The sequence below is a fragment of the Trachypithecus francoisi genome, unplaced genomic scaffold (genome assembly GCF_009764315.1).
Source record: "Trachypithecus francoisi isolate TF-2019V2 unplaced genomic scaffold, Tfra_2.0 Lachesis_group10, whole genome shotgun sequence".
Taxonomy (NCBI): Eukaryota; Metazoa; Chordata; class Mammalia; order Primates; family Cercopithecidae; genus Trachypithecus; species Trachypithecus francoisi.
Window position 1 is genome coordinate 24,854,030 of NW_022681455.1, and position 19,501 is coordinate 24,873,530.

The 19,501-nt window shown below is 44.3% G+C and overlaps 2 protein-coding genes across 6 annotated transcripts in view; one reads left to right on the forward strand and one right to left on the reverse strand.

Moving 5' to 3' along the window:
• The window catches only part of GPLD1 (glycosylphosphatidylinositol specific phospholipase D1), a 69,714-nt gene extending 51,805 nt beyond the window's left edge, over positions 1 to 17,909 (reverse strand). The window contains exons 1-4 of one of the 5 annotated variants that reach the window (XM_033216372.1): positions 17,677 to 17,909; positions 11,849 to 11,934; positions 8,516 to 8,571; positions 1,754 to 1,832 (exon numbers count right to left, since the gene is read on the reverse strand). In XM_033216372.1, coding sequence (XP_033072263.1) covers positions 1,754 to 1,832; positions 8,516 to 8,571; positions 11,849 to 11,934; positions 17,677 to 17,708 — 253 coding nt within the window. In that variant the 5' untranslated portion in view covers positions 17,709 to 17,909. Of the gene's footprint in view, positions 1 to 1,753; positions 1,835 to 8,515; positions 8,572 to 11,848; positions 11,964 to 17,676 lie in introns of those variants that run through there. The other 4 variants (XM_033216373.1, XM_033216374.1, XM_033216375.1 and 1 more) reach the window with 4 other exon arrangements.
• The window catches only part of ALDH5A1 (aldehyde dehydrogenase 5 family member A1), a 39,225-nt gene continuing 37,207 nt past the window's right edge, over positions 17,484 to 19,501 (forward strand). Inside the window, exon 1 of the mRNA XM_033216377.1 lies at positions 17,484 to 18,060. Coding sequence (XP_033072268.1) covers positions 17,707 to 18,060 — 354 coding nt within the window. The 5' untranslated portion in view covers positions 17,484 to 17,706. The remainder of the gene's footprint in view (positions 18,061 to 19,501) is intronic.

Below are 19,501 nucleotides of genomic sequence, written 5' to 3' on the forward strand. Positions count from 1 at the left end.
TCTCAAATTGAATGGACAAAAATATCCTTTCTTCTTTTTCTTTTTTGTAGAAGTTATCAAGGGACAGTAGAGCTTCCATGAATACAGTTTGGGACGTACTGAATTAGAAATAATAGGTTAGAAAGGAGAACTATAACGTGCAGGCAAAATAATAGGATTGAGAAATGATAGTTAACAGACTAAGAGGGAAAACAGAACAAAACTTACAAATATGAGAAACACAAAAGCTTAGCTGTCTGGGATTCTAACTACAGGAGTGAGGAGCCCCAAATAGTTCATTTCAGTCCCAAAGACATCACTGAATTAAAGGAATGGGATAATAGCAGATGACCCCCAAGACCTCAGAAGCAGTTTATACAAGGACCCAGTGTGCTGGAGGCCTCCATTTGTCCTTCCAGACCCACTCCCCATCCTTCTGTACACTGTAGGGTGACTCTGAGGTCACCTGCTTCAACTGGCTTCGTGGTCCTCTGGCTTTGGTTGGGTTGGGTTTGGCCAATAGAGAGAACTGACAGATCAGAGAAAAAGAAAACACAGAAGTTGGGGTATGTATTCTCCCAGCTCCCCTTCTGTGGGGTCACAGTGGGCTGGCTGTGCCCCGTACCTGAAGGGCCAGCTCTCATCGAGTGGTCCTCTTCATGCAGCTCTCTCTCTCTCCACGGTTCCAGCAATGTCTCCCTCCCCTGAACGATCTTTTGTAATTCCTCGCCTCCTGTCCACATCTTTGAAAATGGTACCCTTACTAAACTCCTCTCCAATTACTCAGTTTGAGTGTGACTTCTGGGTCCTGCTGGGTGTCTGACTGATACAACCCATGAGACTAGTTTACTGATAATGACAGAGCAGGAGCATTGCCATCTTGGACAACAACTGCCATTTTAAGTCCACCTTGACCAAAAATTGCGTAAACCCAAAGGGCATCAGCCTAATGGGTAGAGTCAGCATAACCATAAACCACAAATAACATCTCCAGTCAGAAACATTCCAAACCCCTTCCCAGAGACATGCCAGCCCCAAGATAACCTCCCCTTCAGACGAAGAGATGTCAGCCCCAAGATAACCTCCCCTCCAACTAGAGACATTCCAACCCCGCAATAAACTTCTCCCCCACAGAGAAACATTCCAAGCTCTCTCACCAGTAAATACTCTTAGTCTGTAAGAGAGAGTGCTCCTGACTGAAATCGGCCAGAAGCCCTTCTCAGGTTTATTTCTCCAAAATAAATCTTTGACTGTTAAGCTGCTTTTCATGTTTCTTTCCTCTTTCTTTAACTCTTACAGATAACAGTCTCTGAGATTTGCATAGCACTTGACAAAATATTGTGCATTAATGCCAAGGACAATCCAGTAAAGAGACAGGGCAAGGCATTATGTTCACCAAGACATGAAAATTGAGATTCTGTGCATAAGTGACTTTTTTAAGGTCACATGCTAATATGGAAGAAACACAAACTCAGACCTTTTGATCTCTTGCAAAATGTCTTCTGCTGTGCCACTTAGGTTTTCACCAAAAAATAACGTTTTCAGAATTTCTATGCTTAACCAGGTCAGTTTTAGCTAAATGGAAAATGCAACTATGTAAACTAAGTCATTAACCAACAATATTATTGGGAAACAAACTGTTCTCAACAATAATGGAAAATACACTATACAATGAAAAATATATAGTACACATACACATCTCTTTTTAAAGTCATAGCTATTCCCATTAACCAAGTACAAGTGACTTCACTCAGTCTGTAAACTTTCATCTTACCTCCTTTGCAGATGCTAGGGTAAAAACAATCAGGAAACACGGTTCCAGCCTGATATGCATCCTGGTGTTCTAGTAACAGCTGCAGAGCAGGAAAATACAGAGATTAGGAGGCAGCAGTCAACAGCCTGGGGAGTGCAGGCCCCACCAATTTCCCATGATGAGATGCTAGAACTATGGGGGTATAGATGGAATGAAAGGGAAAAAGGAAGGAAGGAAAGCAGGCATAAAGTAAATAAATGATTAAAATTCACACATAATCCAAGACAACACACAATATATAACTTCAGATTCTTCCCTACCAAACACAGAGAGGCTAATTAAGAAATAGCAGAAATCACTTATTTAAACTTCATTTTCTTTCATTTTCTCTGCCAACCCAGTAAAGCAGGATTTCCCTGAGGCCTTAAGATTGTTTTACTGACCCAGAGCTGTTGTTTTTGTTGCTGTTTTTTTTTTTTTTTGAGATGGAGTTTTGCTCTTGTTAACCAGGCTGGAGTGCAATGGCGCAATCTTGGCTTACTGCAACCTGCCAGGTTCAAGCGATTCTCCTGCCTTAGCCTCCTGAGTAGCTGGGATTATAGGCATGCACCACTATGCCTGGCTAATTTTTGTATTTTTAGCAGAGATGGGGTTTCGCCATATTGGTCAGGCTGGTCTCGAACTCCTGACCTCAAGGGATCCACCCATCTCAGCCTCCCAAAGTGCTGGGATTGCAGACATGAGCCACCATACCTGGCCCAGAGCTGGTTTTTATAAAATTTTCAATGATTCACAGTGAAAAGACAAAAATACACACAGATGCGCACATACGTACATATCAGTTTATAGCTGCTACCTGTGCTTTAGTGTAAGATGACGTCCTTTGTGTTTTGGGAAGACTGAAAAAAAAAAAGACTAAAAAAAATGATCTCCCGACCTGGTGATCTGCCCGCCTCGGCCTCCCAAAGTGCTGGGATTACAGGCGTGAGCCACCGCACCTGGCCAAGCATACATATAACTTAATGTCTAATAGATGAATAATGGATGGAGTAGTCAACAAATGGTGATGTCACAACCCTGTAACAATGAGTATACCATCATTGCATGGGCAAATCCATGTTTACCCTACATCAGGGGTCCCCAACCCCCAGGCCATGAACTGGTACCAGTCTGTGACCTGTCAGGAATGGGGTCACACAGCGGGAGGTGAGCGGTGGGCAAGCAAGCATTGCCTCCTGAGCTCCACCACCTGTCACAGCAGCAGTGGCATTAGATTCTCAGAGAAGTGTGAATCATACTGGGAAATGCACATGCTAGGGATCTAGGGTACATGCTCCTTAGGATAATCTAATGCCTGATGATCTGAGGTGAAACAGTTTCATTCTGAAATCATCTACCCCCCACCCCCCACCCCGTCCATAGAAAGATTGTCTTCCATGAAACCAGTCCCTCATGTCAAAAAACTTGGGGACCACTGCCCTAGGTGACACTGACTTGAAATTAATATTACCAATGACAAGTCACTGAATCCCTGTCAAGTTTTATACCCAAACAAATACAAGATGAATTACAAGGTTAAATGTCAAAAATGAAGCCTTAAAATTAACAGGATAAAATTTAAGTGAATAATTATATAACCATGAAGTGGGAATAATTTTTCTAAGCATAATTTACAAGTAGAAACCATAACAGAAAAATTGATGCATAAAAAATATAAAAATTAGCGTGGTGTGGTGGTGTGTGTCTGTAGTCCCAGTTACTTGGGAGGCTGAGTTGAGAGGATTGCTTGAACCTGGGAGGTGGAAGTTACAGTGAGTCGAGATCATGCCACTGCACTCTAGCCTGGGTGACGGAGCCAGACCCTGTCTCAAAAAAAAAAAAAAAAAAAAAAGAATGCCAATTAAACCTAAAACAAAAGCCATTTTCCACCTACCAAACTGACAAAAATGAAAATGAATAAAGGCCAGGTGCAGTGTCTCTGGCTCACATCTGTAATCCCAGCACTCTGGGAGTCTGCGGCGGGCGAATCACTTGAGCTCAGGAGTTTGAAACAGCCTGGGAAACAAGCTGAAACCTCGTTCCTAACAAAAATACAAAAAATTAGCTGGGTGTGGTGGCGTGCACCGTGGTCCCAGTTACTCAGGAGGCTGAGGTGGGAGGATCGCTTGAACCCAGGAGGTGGAAGTTGCAGTCAGCCGAGTTCATGCCACTGCACTCCAGCCTGGGTAACAGGGCAAGACCACTCTCTGGGCAGGGCAGCTCTGAAAAAAAGGCAGCAGTCCCAGCCAGGGACTTATAGATAAAACCTCCATATCCTTGGGGACAGAGCACCTGGGGCAAGGGGTAGCTATGGGCACAGCTTCAGCAGACTTAAACGTCCCTACCTGACTGCTCTGAAGAGAGCAGCAGACCTCCCAGCACAGCGTTCAAGCTCTGCTAAGGGTCAGACTGTCTCCTCTAGTGGGATCCTGATCCCCGTGTATCCTGACTGGAAGACACCTCCCAGTAGGGGCCAACAGAAACCTCATACAGGAGAGCTCTGTCTGACATCTAGCAGGTGCCCCTCTGGGACAAAGTTTCCAGAGGAAAGAACAGGCAGCAATCTTTGCTGTTCTGCAGCCTCCACTGGTGATATCAACGCAAACAGGGTCTGGAGTGGACCTCCAGCAGACCTGCAGCAGAGGGGCCTGACTGTTAGAGAGAGATACCATCCAAGGTCACCGACATCAAAGACCAAAGGTAGATAAATCCACAAAGATGGGGAGAAACCAGCACAAAAAGCCTGAAAATTCCAAAAACCAGAACGCCTCTTCTCCAAAGGAACACAACTCCTTGCCAGCAAGGGAATAAAACTGGATGGAGAATGAGTTTGATGAACAGACAGAAGTAGGTTTCAGAAGGTGGGTAATAACAAACTCCTCAGAGCTAAAGGAGCATGTTCTAACCCAATGCAAGGAAGCTAAGAACCTTGAAAAAAAGGTTAGAGGAATTGCTAACTAGAATAAGCAATGTAGAGAAGAACATAAATGACCTGATGGAGATGAAAAACAGCATGACAACTTCGTGAAGCACACACAAATATTGATAGCTGAATCCATCAAGCACAAGAAAGGATATCAGAGATTGAAGATCAACTTAATGAAATAAATCAAGAAGACAAGATTAGAGTAAAAAGAATGAAAAGAAACAAGCAAAGCCTCCAAGTAATATGGGACTATGTGAAAAGACCAAACCTACGTTTCACTGGTGTACCTGAAAGTGATGGGGAGAATGGATCCAAGTTGGAAAACGCTCTGCAGGATATCACCTAGGATAACTTCCCCAACCGAGCAAGATAGGCCAATATTCAAATTCAGGAAATACAGAGAACACCACAAAGATACTCCTCGAGAAGAGCAACCCCAAGACACATAATCGTCAGATTCACCAAGGTTGAAATGAAGGAAAAAATGTTAAGGGCAGCCAGAGAGAAAGGTCAGGCTACCCACAAAGGGAATCCGATCAAACTAATAGCAGATCTCTCTGCAGAGACCCTACAAGCCAGAAGAGAGCGGGGGCCAATATTCAACATTCTTAAAGAATTTTCAACCCAGAATTTCATATCCAGCCAGACTAAGTTTCATAAGTGAAGGAGAAATAAAATCCTTTATACACAAGCAAATGCTGAGAGATTCTGTCACCACCAGGCCTGCCTTACAAGAGCTCCTGAAGGCAGCACTAAACATGGAAAGGAAGAACTGGTACTAGCCACTGCAAAAATACACCGAATTGTAAAGACCATTGACACCACAAAGAAACTGCATCAATGAACTGGCAAAATAACCAGCTAGCATCATAATGACAGGATCAAATTCACACATAACAATATTAACCTTAAATGTAAATGGGCTAAATGCTCCAATTAAAAGACATAGACTGGCAAATTGGATAAAGAATCAAGACCCATTGGTGCACTGTATTCAGGAGACCCACCTCACGTGCAAAGACACACATAGGCTGAAAATAAAGGGATGGAGGAATATTTACCAAGCAACTAAAAAGCAAAAAAAAAAAAGGTGGGAGTTGTAATCCTGGTCTCTGATAAAACAGACTTTAAACCAACAAAGATCAAAAGAGACAAAGGGCATTACATAATGGTAAAGGGATCAATGCAACAAGGAGAGCTAACTATCCTAAATATATATGCACCCAGTACAGAAGCACCCAATTCATAAAGCAAGTTCTTAGAGACCTACAAAGAGACTTAGACTCCCACACAATAATAGTGGGAGACTTTAACACCCCACTGTCAATATTAGACAGATCAAAGAGACAGGAAATTAACAAGGATATCCAGGACTTGAACTCAGCTCTGGACTAAGCGGACCTAATAGACATCTACAGAACTCTGCACCCCAAATCAACAGAATATACATTCTTCTCAGCACCACATCACACTTATTCTAAAACTGACCACATAATTGGAAGTAAAACACTCCCCAGCAAATGCAAAAGAACAGAAATCATAACAGTCACTCAGACCACAGCACAATCAAATTAGAACTCAGGATTAAGAAACTCACTCAAAACCACACTACCTAGAAACTGAAAAACCTGCTCCTGAATGACTACTGGGTAAACAGCGAAATATAGGCAGAAATAAAAATGTTCTTTAAAACCAATGAGAACAAAGACACAACGTATCAGAATCTCTGGGACACATTTAAAGCAGTGTGTGGAGGGAAATTTATAGCACTAAGGGCCCACAAGAGAAAGCAGGAAAGATCTAAAATCGACACCCTAACATCACAACGAAAAGAACTAGAGAAGCAAGAGCAAACAAATTCAAAAGCTAGCAGAAGACAAGAAATAACTAAGATCAGAGCAGAACTGAAGGAGATAGAGACACACACACACAAAAAAAAACCCTTCAAAAAATCAATGCATTCAGGGGCTGTTTTTGTTTTGTTTTGTTTTTGTTTTGTTTTGTTTTGTTTTGTTGTTTTTGAGATGGAGGCTTGCTCTGTCACCTAGGCTGGAGTGCAGTGGTGTTATCTCAGCTCACTTCAGCCTCCACCTTCCAGGTTCAAATGATTCCCTGCCTCAGCCTCCCAAGTAGCTGGGACTAGACTACAGGTGTCTGCCACTATGGCCAGCTAATTTTTATATTTTTAGTGAAGATGGGGTTTCATCATGTTGGCCAGTGATCTCAAAGTCCTGACCTCAAGTGATCGACCCGCGTTGGCCTCCCAAAGTGCTGGGATCACAGGTGTAAACCATCATGCCTGGCCTATTTCTGAGGATGACATTAGTATTTGGATTAGAATGCATCCTGAAAGGGAGCGTCTGTGTTCATTTAACATGTTTTAAATTAATAATACCTCTACTAGAAATCACTCTGCACACACTCTGGATTGATTGTTCATGTGATGAATTAGGTGGATTCTCATTTCCACTCCTCTTTCCTGCCTACTCGCCATCAAGGTCAGTGAAGATGACTATCAGATATAAATGCTGTTTTTCCTCATTCAGCCTGTTAAGTTGGCAAGGGAGGAAGCCGAATCTTATGACTGAAAATATTTTGAGGATACAACAAATTTCAGTTATCTTACCATCCTGTTTCCCAGATGGACTATCAAGACTTAATGTTATCAAATGACCCAATTCTGATGTCAGAAGGGAATGCTAACCACTTATTGAATGTAGGTATGAAAGAATTACATCTTTGTCACAAAGTATTACTTAGCCATAGAACAAATAGTTCATATGATCAGAATGTGTTCATTTGAAGATGGGTAAAGGTGAGTCATCAGCTAGTCCTACCAGGATATAGAATATAGTAGGAGTTAGACGGAGAATCTCAGGGCATATTTCTTAATAAACACTTCCTTCTCCTCCTGGTGATGCAATTTGCGCGTAACACACAGTAACAAGAAGTGGAAAATAAATGCTCTCTCTCAAGTATGACTTTTTAAAATAAAAACAAAAAAGATGGGCCAGGCATAGTGGCTCGTGCCTGTAATCCCAGTGCTTTGGGAGGCCAAGGTGGGAGGATTGTGTGAGCCCAGGATTTCAACACCAGCTTGGGCAACATAGTGAGAGCCCCATTTCTATAATAAAAACAAAAAAGATGTGCTCTTCTCAGCAGCACATATACTAATACTGGAATGATACAGACAAAATTAGCAACTTTTTAAAATGTACTATTTTAAAAATTTCTCAAGTATTTTTTCAAATTATGATTCTTATCATTAAAATCTTTAAATTTTAAGTGTGATATATATAAGATACATATAAAATGTTCAAGTAGCACTTGGAAGAGACACATAGCTTTTAACCATAATATTAATGTCTTATAACATTAATAACATAATATACAACATTACAACATAAAGAAATAAAAAATGAGTCTTTTTTTTGTTTTGAGATGGAGTTTCGCTCTCATTGCCCAGGCTGGAGTGCAGCGGAGTGTACCACAACCTCCACCTCCCGGGTTCAAGCGATTCTGCTGCCTCAGCCTCCCGAATAGCTGGGATTGCAGGCATGCACCACCACGCCTGGCTACTTTTGTATTTTTAGTAGAGATGGGGGTTTCTCCATGTTGGTCAGGGTGGTCCCGAACTCCTGACCTCAGGTGATCTGCCTGCCTCGGCTTCCCAAAGTGCTGAGATTACAGGCGTGAGCCACCACGGCCAGCCAAAATAAGTCTTAAAATTACTGTTTAAATATCTGTTAGGATCTTTGTTTGGCACCTATAGAAGAAAACTAATGCACAAAGAAGAAAAGGAAAATCAAGATTTCTACCTCTTTGTAGTTAACATGCCCATTGTGAAGATGAAGAAACTCCAGAGCTCTGTGTCCTGAGAGAAATAAATACATAAATCAATTAATTTCAACTATTACTGAAAACATAACTTAGGCAAGATGATTTTAAAAGAAAAATATACAATTTTATGGTTGTAACTGTCAAGGATGCAGGAAATTAAATGAGTTTGCACTCGCTGGCAATTTTCATTAGGTATAGATTTGTGCAATATTTCTATTGTTATAGTACAAAGCAAGTTTAGATGGTGATTTAAAGTTTCTGCTTAACTATTAAATGGCTCTATGAGCTTTAGTGCTATTCAACCTCTCTAGACCTCAGTTCCTGCCTATGGAAAATTGAGTTTAAAAAATACCCACCGTATAGGTTGGTTGAAATAATAAATGCTAAGTGACAAGCACAGTGGCTGACACTTGGTAAGGAGCTCAAGAAAAAGAAACTGTCAGGCCAGGCATGGTGGCTGACACCTGTAATCCCAGCACTTTGGGAGGCCGAGGTGGGCAGATCACCTGAGGTCAGGAGTTCGAGACCAGCCTGATCAACATGGAGAAACCCCGTTTCTACTAAAAATACAAAAAATTAGCCAGGCCTGGTGGTACGTGCCTGTAATCCCAGCTACTTGGGAGGCTGAGGCAGGGGAATCACTTGAACCCGGGAGGCAGAGGTTGCAGTGAGCCAAGACCACACCACTGCACTCCAGCCTGGGCAACAGAGCGAGACTGTCTCAAAAAAAAAAAAAAACCTGTCATCATCATACTTTGCTTCAGTACTGAAGTAGACAAACCTAAGTACAAAACACAATATAACACCTAACCCATGGACTGAGCCAATGATCCTCAAAAGTTTCTCATCATTGGACCACAAGGACAAAATAATCTCAGGAAACTACCAGCTCCACCCCACATCCACCCACAGCCTGAACCTCCCAAGAACCAATAAGAGGACTAACATTCCCTGTGAAGTGACATTCAAAGGTAGATACTTTATTTCTGTTGTGAATCACCTCCAATTACAAAAATTCACATAACAAAAAACTATAGCCACTACTATATTATAAGCATTAATATCATAAAAGTCACAACCCACAAATCCAAATAACCTGTGTATAGGATTCCAGTGATTTATGCTGAATGAAGCCATTTCTAATTAACTCACTCACACAATGCTGACCTTCCACTCAGGCCCTTCATAAGAAACGAAAAAGTGAACCAAAACATTTATAAAAATCATCTAATTTATTAGTAAATAAATGATGGAGTTTTGGTCTTCTTCTGTGTAAAAAAATTCTCAGAATCCGTGCAGATTCTATTTCAGGAGATGCTTTCAATTATGTTCACATAAATATTATTCTTTAAATATCAATTAGGACCTTTGGTATTCATCGAAGAAAGGCAAGCAATTATCTGGTTTTATTAAAATTTCAGATGCAATCTGTCTTGTAAATTTTTAAACTCTAAGGATTAAAAAATTGAATATTTCCATTCATATTTGTTCCTCATCAGCTCATTCTGTAGTTTTAGCAATTTCAACTTCACAGAACATAGAACTGGAAGACACTTTAGAATTCTTCAAGAAGTTCAACCCCCTCATTTTATAGAATTGAGAGGTAGGTAAAGTGAATTGCTCAGAGTCACACATCTACTTTACTGGATGGCTGGAATTAGAACCTAAGTCTGGTTCTCTTTTCCATTGTTTCCCGACTCCCTTCTAGCAATACATTTTTAATGCAAAGAACGCCAGACCAGCTGTCACGACATGTAATTCTAGGCCAGGCCACTAAAAAGTTAGCTGTAAAACTGTCTAGTATCAGTTTCTTCATCTGTAAAAGAAAAGAACTGGACTTGCCGACTTCTAGTGTCTTTTCAGATAGTCAAATTCTGTGACAACAGTTTCTTGCCCATCATAGCTCAGTATATATGTCTGTTTAGCACTGACAAATTTTCATTTTTTTCCCTATAATCTTATTATTCTTTGAAACATCTGGAGGTGGTATAACTATAAAATTCTGTTATAATTTTTATCTAAATTAAAGAAAACTCAGGCTAGGCGTGATGGCTCACACCTGTAATCCCAGCACTTTGGTAGGCCAAGGCAGGCGGATCACAAGGTCAGGAGATCGAGACCATCCTGGTTAACATCCTGAAATCCCATCTCTACTAAAACAATACAAAAAAATTTGCCAGGCATGGTGGTGGGCGCCTATAGTCCCAGCTACTTGGGAGGCAGAAGAATGGCGTGAACTCAGGAGGATGAGCTTGCAGTGAGCCAAGATCACGCCACTGCAGTCCAGCCTGGGGGACAGAGCGAGACTCTGTCTCAAAAAAAAAAAAAAAAGAGAAAACTCAGAACATCAGGTATATCTGAAATTAATCTGAAAATTGCTATAGAATGTTATGATAGCTAATTCTATTACAAATTGACTCACATTTTCCATGTGCTAAAACATGTTACAAATACACTTCACACAAGAACCAAATCATTTTGCTAAGAAAGATCTTAAGTGTTCTCAGTCCATATGCAAAAAACATGGTAGCTATGTAGGGGGCGCATGTGTTAATTAGCTTGATTGTGCTAATCATTTCACAAGGCATACATATATCAACACATCATGCTGTGTATCTTAAATTTATATAATTTTTGTCAATTATACATCAATAAAGCTAGAAAAATAAAAATTTTAAATAACTCTTTGTGGTACCATCTCCCTATATCCAGGATGACTCTGCCCTTGCCCCTAAGGTCGGTGGCACTGGCTTGCTGTCCCCTTCTCCTCTCCAACTCCTGCCATCTTACTGGCACCGTGAATATGGATGACCACACTCCCTTACTTTCTTGACCTTCCTGAAGCCAAACACTTTTATAGCAATTTGACTCAGGGACCCACTCCCATGGCCACACATGGCTCTTTACATATAGTCGGAAATGCCTGTCCTTGCACATGTAAAACAACAAAAGTACATTTCTCATTCCTGCCATATTCCACCCATCTTGTTCCTCTCCCATTCCGTCAGTTCTGCTGCTGCATTGCAACCTCTTGTTTACTGAGCCTCTATTTCCCCACCCAGAGAAACACGCGGGGGCCCCATGACCAACGGGGCATCAGCTGTCTTATTTTCCCCTTAACTGAACCCGTGCTGCCAATCCCTATCCCTGGATGATTGCAATCACGGGCTTCTCCTCACAGCTCTCAGGCCACTCAGCTCAGCGCCCAGGGGAAACTGTATCAATCCACGAGCTGGATTTTCAATCTCTTCCTTAATGTCTTTGAGAGATGTACTGTCCTCTCAATAACATAACGAGACACCAGCACTTACCGATTTCTACGTGCGTTGAAAGGCCACACGATGAACCTCTATGGCAGAGGGAAGCCAGCACCATCATCAGCAGGCCGGGCCACAACCTGAAAGCAGACATGCTCTCATTCCCCACCGGCTCCTCTAATGACGTGGGAGTGCTCAGAGCTGCGGCAGCACCGTGACTCCGAAATCCAGGCGCAGACCCACCACTTCTCTCTAAGCAGGTCACTGACCCGGGAAACCAAGCCTCATTTCAAAATAATATCGTTTTCCAATGAAGTCAACTGTTCCACTACTGTTTAGCTTCACCAGAACAGCAAACAAACTCTGTACTCCTGAGGGGTGGGGGTGGGAGGATTAAACTGAAATCTGAAAAGCCTTAGGCCAGAAGCGCTGCATCTTCTGACCGAGGTTTTTTCTGGATTTCATTTTAACATGAAATTTGTGTAGAAATGCAAGCAAAGTCGTCTCCAGATATTTTTTGCTTTCTATAAAAAGGCTCAACTGTGCAGACAGTCAACATATTGGACCACCTCACCTTACAAGGGTGGATCTCTCATGCATCCTTTCTACACATTTATCAGGCTGTTCTGCTTCCTCCGCCTCCCAAGCCACAAGTGCTGGGAAAGCTTTTATGGTGATCAGCTGGAACTGGCTTCTCTTTCAGTATTTGGCAACAGATACTGACACTTGTATGGGATTACACAAGAGCAGCCACTCCTGGTCTCTCTACTTCTCGCTGTTCTAATAGGGCTTATCCAGAGCCTGTTGCAAGGTCAGATTCCTGCAGGGGAAGCAAAGATGTCAATTCCACTTGGGAGGTGGAAGGAAGGGGGCAGATTTAGGGCCAAGAAACAGGGTTTAGAAAATGTTAAGCTTAGGATATATCATTAGGTAGCCAGTTACACTTCATTCATGGGAAAAATTAAGCTCTTCATGAAACTGATGGTAATCTAAAAGCACAAATTATGCATATTTTACATTAAAAGCAAGAGATGGGCTCCTAAAAGAGTGAGAGGAAATGGTATTCACTCTTAGGTTAGCCAAATGAAAGGATGAAAAGAAAGTGGGATGATTTGGCTGGGCGTGATGGCTCACACCTGTAATCCCAGCACTTTGGGAGGCTGAGGCTGGTGGATCACCTGAGGTCAGGAGTTTGAGACCAGCGTGATCAACATGGTGAGACCCCCTTCTCTACTAAAAATACAAAAATTAGCCAGTTGTGGTAGCAAACACCAGTAGTCCCAGCTACTGCGGAGGCTGAGGTGGGAGGATCTCTCGAACCTAGGAGGTGGAGATTGCGGTGAGCCGAGATTGCACCACTGCACACTAGCCTGGGTGACAGAGCAAGACCCTGTCTCAAAAAAAAAAAAAAAAGAAAAGAAAAAAAGAAAGTGGAATGATTTGAGACAGTTGTCTGCCCCAACAGCTTCCCCTGTAAGCTTAACACAGTCACTTGCACAGCCCCAAGGAAAGGAATCCCGCAGCTCCCCACAAACCTGAGGGCAGTAAGCCCAGCTACTCCTGATTAGTCCAGAGGCCATATGTCTATGTGTTTTGTTTGGCTAACAGGATGTTTTATAAACTTAAATCAAGTTTATAAACTTTTTCTAAATGAGAAAATTCATGTAAAAACCTAGATTTCTGGCTCTCTTAAAAACAGAAGAACTAGCATCATGAAATGACACTCCCATGTGACACGACAACCAGCTGCAGCCAAAAGCCAATAGAGCATGTCCTGCTCCTCCAGTCCCCACCATTCATGCAATGTGTGCAGGTTTCCACACCCCTTCTGGCCACCAGAGGCCTCTGAGTTTGCCTCCCTCTCACTCTGGGCCTTCTACAGCCTGTGCGTGAGGTAGTCGCAATTATTAATTGGGACTTTGGATATTCTCTCTCAGAACATCCAAGAGTAGTCATTCAATGGTTACAGTGAGAGGGTTGCAAAGGGTCACCAGGGGAAAAAAAATAATACTGCCTAGAAACAATATCTAACCAGATATAGTAAAACCCATCCAAAAAGCACCAAAGAAATGGGTTCAGACCAGATGTGGTGGCTCATGCCTGTAATCCCAGCACTTTGGGAGGCCAAGGTGGGCAGATGGCTTGAGGCCAGGAGTTCAAAACCAGCCTGTGCAACATGGCAAAATCCCATCTCTACTAAGAAAAAAACAAAAACAAAAATTAGCCGGGCGTGGTGGCGTGCACTTGCGGTCCCAGCTACTCAGGAGGCTGAGGCGGGAAGATCGCTTGTACCTGGGAAGTGGAGGTTGCAGTGAGCTGAGATCACACCACTGCACTCCAGCCCGGGCAAAACCCCACCTCAAAAAAAAAAAAAAAAAAAAAAAAAGGAACGGGTTCGGGTTACCAAACAATACTAATCCCAAATGTCTCAATTTCTCATTATATATTTTTCTGTATTTGAGATTCAGAATGACATAAATTTATGAATATGATAAAGAGGAAATTATTTGCTTAGTGTGATAGTTATGAATATGGTCTTTATGTGACAATATTGCTTGCAGTTTCATTAAGTTTGTATTAACAATAAAATCATAAAAGATATGACTTTAAAGAAAGTTAAAATGTAGCTCACAATATTACTATCTGACAAATAATAAGCATATGGAAATATTTTCTTTCTGCTCCACAACCCCCTTTCCTAATATAGGTGGCATTGTTATAAACAAGATAGCATGATTCTAGCATTTAGAACTCTTCTGGAAATATAGACCCAAGGTGAAAAGTAAACATACAGTTACATTAAGGAGTGAGTAGGGAGAATATAGGCTTGAGAGTCAGAGGGTCTCAAGCTTTATGTGGGCCAGTCTAGAAAATGGGGGAGAGGAGGCTGGGCATGGTGTCTCACACCTGTATTCCCAGTACTTTGGGAGGCCGAGGTGGGCGGATCACCTGAGGTCAGGAGTTCAAGACCAGCCTGGCCAACATGGCGAAACCCCATCTCTACTAAAAACACAAAAATTAGCTGGGCATGGTGGCATGCACCTGTACTCCCAGCTACTCCAGAGGCTGAGGAAGGAGAATCACTTGAACCCAGGAGGCAGACACTGCAGTGAGCTGAGATCGTGCCATCCAGCCTGGGCGACACAGTAAGACCCTGTCTCAAAAAAAAGCAAAAAAGAAAAAGAAAAAGAAAATGGGGGAGAGGATGAATAAGGGTGAGAACTGGGGAGTGGAGGTTCCCAGGACAAGGGCAGGCAAAGGAGAAAGGAAGGAAGAGGTCCCTCTCCCCTGATGGTCTCGTCCTTGTAGGCCCTGGTAAGGACACCCAGCCAGGTGCTAGGAGTCATCAGGACAAGCTGGAAGTAAGACAGGAGCCAGGAGGGAATTGTTTACACTATGAATGGGGGCTTGCAGAGGGGCACAAAACCGAGGGAAAAGGGAAGAGCCACATTGTGAACTTTCTAAGCTCCAGGCACTTTTGCCTTTGTGAAGTACTTCCTGTCATAAAAATAAGTAAACAATAAATAGAAATCACATTTTACATCTGCATTGGTGTAAGATTAACATATTAATATGCCACCTAAAAGTTCATTTTCTTCTTCAGGTTTTAGAAGAAATCAAACATTTTTTTTTTTTTTTTGAGGCAGAGTCTCGCTCTGTCGCCCGGACTGGAGTGCAGTGGCCGGATCTCAGCTCACTGCAAGCTCCGTCTCCCAGGTTTACGCCATTCTCCTGCCTCAGCCTCCCGAGTAGCTGGGACTACAGGCGCCCGCCACCTCGCCCGGCTAGTTTTTGTATTTTTAGTAGAGACGGGGTTTCACCGTGTTCGCCAGGATGGTCTCGATCTCCTGACCTCGTGATCCGCCCGTCTCGGCCTCCCAAAGTGCTGGGATTACAGGCTTGAGCCACCGCGCCCGGCCAAAATCAAACATTTCTGAGTGCTCCTAAAAGTTTTATGGGCCCTCAGCATGTACCTACTGTGTCTAATGGATAAGTCATCTGGGAAAGGGAGTGGGTACCCTTTGATACAGAACCTTAAAAAGATAAGTGGACTAGGGTAACTTTTGAGCAAGAGAGGAAGCCACAATTAACTTGGCTTCTCCCGGCCTCAGTTGATGGAGGCCTTAATTGAATGATTTCCCCAGGCCAGTAGAAATGGGCTATCCTGTAATCCCAGCACTTTGGGAGGCCAAGGAGAGCGGATCACTTGAGGTCAAGAGTTCAAGACCAGCCTGGTCAACGTGGTGAAAACCTGTCTCTACTAAAAATACAAAAATTAGCTGGGCTTGGTGACACACACCGGTAGCCCCATCTACTCGGGAGGCTGAGGCAGGAGAATAGCTTGAACCTGAGAGGCAGAAGTTGCAGGGAGCTGAAATCACACCACTGCACTCCACCTGGGCGACAGAATGAGTCTGTTGGTCTCACAAGAACAAAACAAACAAAAAACAACAACCACTACCAAAAACAAACAAACAAACACTCCCTCTGCAGGCAGGAGATGTAAACACGCCGGCTCCCAGCCCCAACTGTGATACCTACTGGCCAACATCACTATTAGGACTCCCTGGTTCTCCCCAGTTCCTGCAATAAAATACAGAACAAAATAGTGTGAAATTGATTAAACTCTGCTGTTACCACTTCTGCCATATGTGACTGGCTCAAAACTCAATGGATCTGACTCAGCAAAACACAAAGTCAAAATTTAAAGTTACTGCCTCAGCATTTTGCAAATGTCCTAGAAAAAGGTGAAAGCTAGCAAGATACTCTCAACGCTGTAGGAGTTGAGAAAGGGAGATATGTTGAGACTAGTAACCTAAAATCAAAGCATAGGGCTGGGCTTCATTTGCACCCACAAATTCCCAGCATACGCCTACTATTTTTAGTTGTATCCTCCTTAGGTTTTAAGCTTCCCTGCTGCTTTCAGAGTCTTAAGCTCAAGTCTAATTTTTGAGCAGATGAAGAATGTTGTTTAAAGCTGCTCAAATACCTTGGTTGGATAGTATGCTCAATACTTATACCTTGGTTGATTCGATTTGGACAAATGCTTCCATTTACTAGTTGGTGGCCCAACTTTAATCTTACTAGTGGTTTGACTAGGGTAGCTAGTATGACTTTGAACACTATTGAATTTAATGTAGCAACTGTAATGAGCATTTTACGTTATCTCACAACAAACCTATGGGGTAGATACGGTTCTATTTTATAAGTGACTGGACTAAGGTTAACCTGTCGGTCACGCAGCTTGTCGGCAACAGACTGAGTTTGGATCCTAGTCTGTTTATTTCCAAGGCGCTGTTATTTATCGGGTGCGCCCGCAGGAGAATGCCTAGACACACACCCAGAAAAGCAGGCGGGCAGCAGAACGCGGGGTCACACTTCGACCCCTCTGAGAACCATCGCTCCCAATCAATCCCAAGTGCTCAGGAGCTACAACGATGAAGAAGCGTGATCATGGCCTTGGCAGTTAGGGCAGGCACCAGCGCATCCATGGACCGCGCACAAACTCCGGGGATGCCGAATTTGGGGGATGCTAAGGGGAGACAGTGGGTCTCTAGCAGCGGTTGGGGGCTCAGGAGCAGTTAGTGAAAAATGAGCACCCGAAAAGTGAAAAGGTGACAGCAGTCCGCAGGTGCATCTACCAGAGAGCCTTCTCCATTCCCCAACCCAACCCTTCCCCAGAAGGGAAGCCGTGCGGCGCTCAGGGCAAGGTGCAGAGGGCGGCGCGGCGGTGCAGCGAGAAAGGCGCGGAGAGAGGGCGCTGCTCTGTGGCTCTGCAACCTTCCGCCAGCTCCCCGGCTTTCCCCGCGCGTCTCTGGCGCCTCCTCGCTCCTTTTGCCTCCCCGCGACCCCTGCGTTCCCGTGCGCGCGCGTCCGCTTGCCTGTTTCGTGTCGCCGTCGCTGCCCGGGCCATGGCGACCTGCTTTTGGCTGCGGAGCTGCGCGGCCCGGCGCCTCGGGTCGACGTTTCCAGGCTGCCGCCTCCACCCCCGCGCCGGCGGCCTGGTGCCTGCCCCCGGGCCTGCGCCCGGCCCGGCCCAGCTCCGCGGCTACGCTGGGGGCCTGGCGGGCCTCTCTGCGGCGCTGCTGCGCACCGACAGCTTCGTGGGCGGCCGTTGGCTCCCGGCCGCCGCCACCTTCCCAGTGCAAGATCCGGCCAGCGGCGCTGCCCTGGGCATGGTAGCCGATTGCGGGGTGTCAGAGGCCCGCGCCGCCGTGCGCGCTGCCTACGAGGCTTTCTGCAGCTGGAGGGAGGTCTCGGCCAAGGTGAGAGCGCCTGGGTGCAGCGGGCCACAGATGGCCGGGGAACACGGCAGGGAGCAGAGGGGGCTTTGCCCCAACGCGAAACCAACCGCGTCGCCTCCCTCCTGTGCTCATTTCCCCGGCGTATACAAAGCGGAAAGTCAGAGCAACAAGAAGGGAGACGACCAACAAATAAGTTTGGAGCTTCCATTTTGTGCCGGGCGCTAGGGACGCGGCCCCTGCCCTCAAGCCTCTTGAAGTGTATGCACTGCCCAGTAGGGGAGGCATAACGCGAGCGCCTAATGCAAGCGAGCTGCTGCGTGTTTTATGATCAACAAGCCTAACCGTGGAGGGGTGGGGAGAAAGGGGAGGGGTGTTAGGGAAGTGAGAGAGCAGGTGTGGCCCTTCAGAGTATCTGAAATACCTCCGCAGCTGCAGGAAGCCCACGCGGGAGGCTGCTACAGCGGCCCATAAGGCTGGTAGTGAGGGCCCTGGGCCAGAATCATGGAATCGGGAATGGAGAGAGCTGTAGAAAGATCTGGGTTTTGTGCAGGGGAAGGGAGAAGTCCAGGACTGTTCTCCAGGTTTTCAGCCTAAATGGATAAATGCTGCTATTGGCCATTGCATACAGAACACTGGAGAATTGGGAGTAAGGGGTGGAGGGCCATTAAATGGGGCAGAATCGAGTAAGAATAAAACTAAGAAAGTTTCTTCTTCCTTCCAAGTATTATATTATTAAACCTGGAGTCAACGCAGTGAATTTTTTTACCCTGTCCTTCAAAGCTCTCCCTCTGAAGGAATGCATCCAGTGATCCCTACGCATACAAGAGATAGTGTTAGCACTTATCATCCATCAGCTGTTTACTGAGCACCTGCTCTATGCCCTGCACTGTTGGAGGTGTTTGGGATACATCAGTAAACGAAAGAAAGATTGTGCCTTTATGGAGCTTACATGGGGTGGAAGGGGAGCAGAAGAGAGATCAGAACTCTAAACAACAAACATAATATCTAAGGAAATAAGTATGTGAGAGGTGCTGAGTGCAATATGGGAAAAGAGGTAGAAGCAGAAGAGGATCCGGGCCAGAGGGAAGGGGCAAGATGCAGCATCAATAGTGTGGCCAGGTGTATTCCTTTGGTAGGGCTACCATAGCAAAGTACCACAGACTGGGTGGCCTGAAAAACAGACATTTCTCATTTTACAGCTCTGGAGGGTAGAAACCCCAGATCAAGGTGTTGTCAGGGTTGGTTTCTTCTAAGGCCTCTCTCCTTGGCTTGCAGAGAGCTCAGTTTTGTCTTTGTATCTCGTCAGAGCTCGGTTTTAGGTTCATTGAGTCTGAGTTGTCTGTTCACATCCAAGTGAGGATGTAAAGTAAGCAGTTGGATATATGAATGAATCTTCCCTGTATGTCTCCACATGGTCTTTCCTCTGTGTGTGTGTGTGTCGTAATTTTTTCTTTTAAAAACA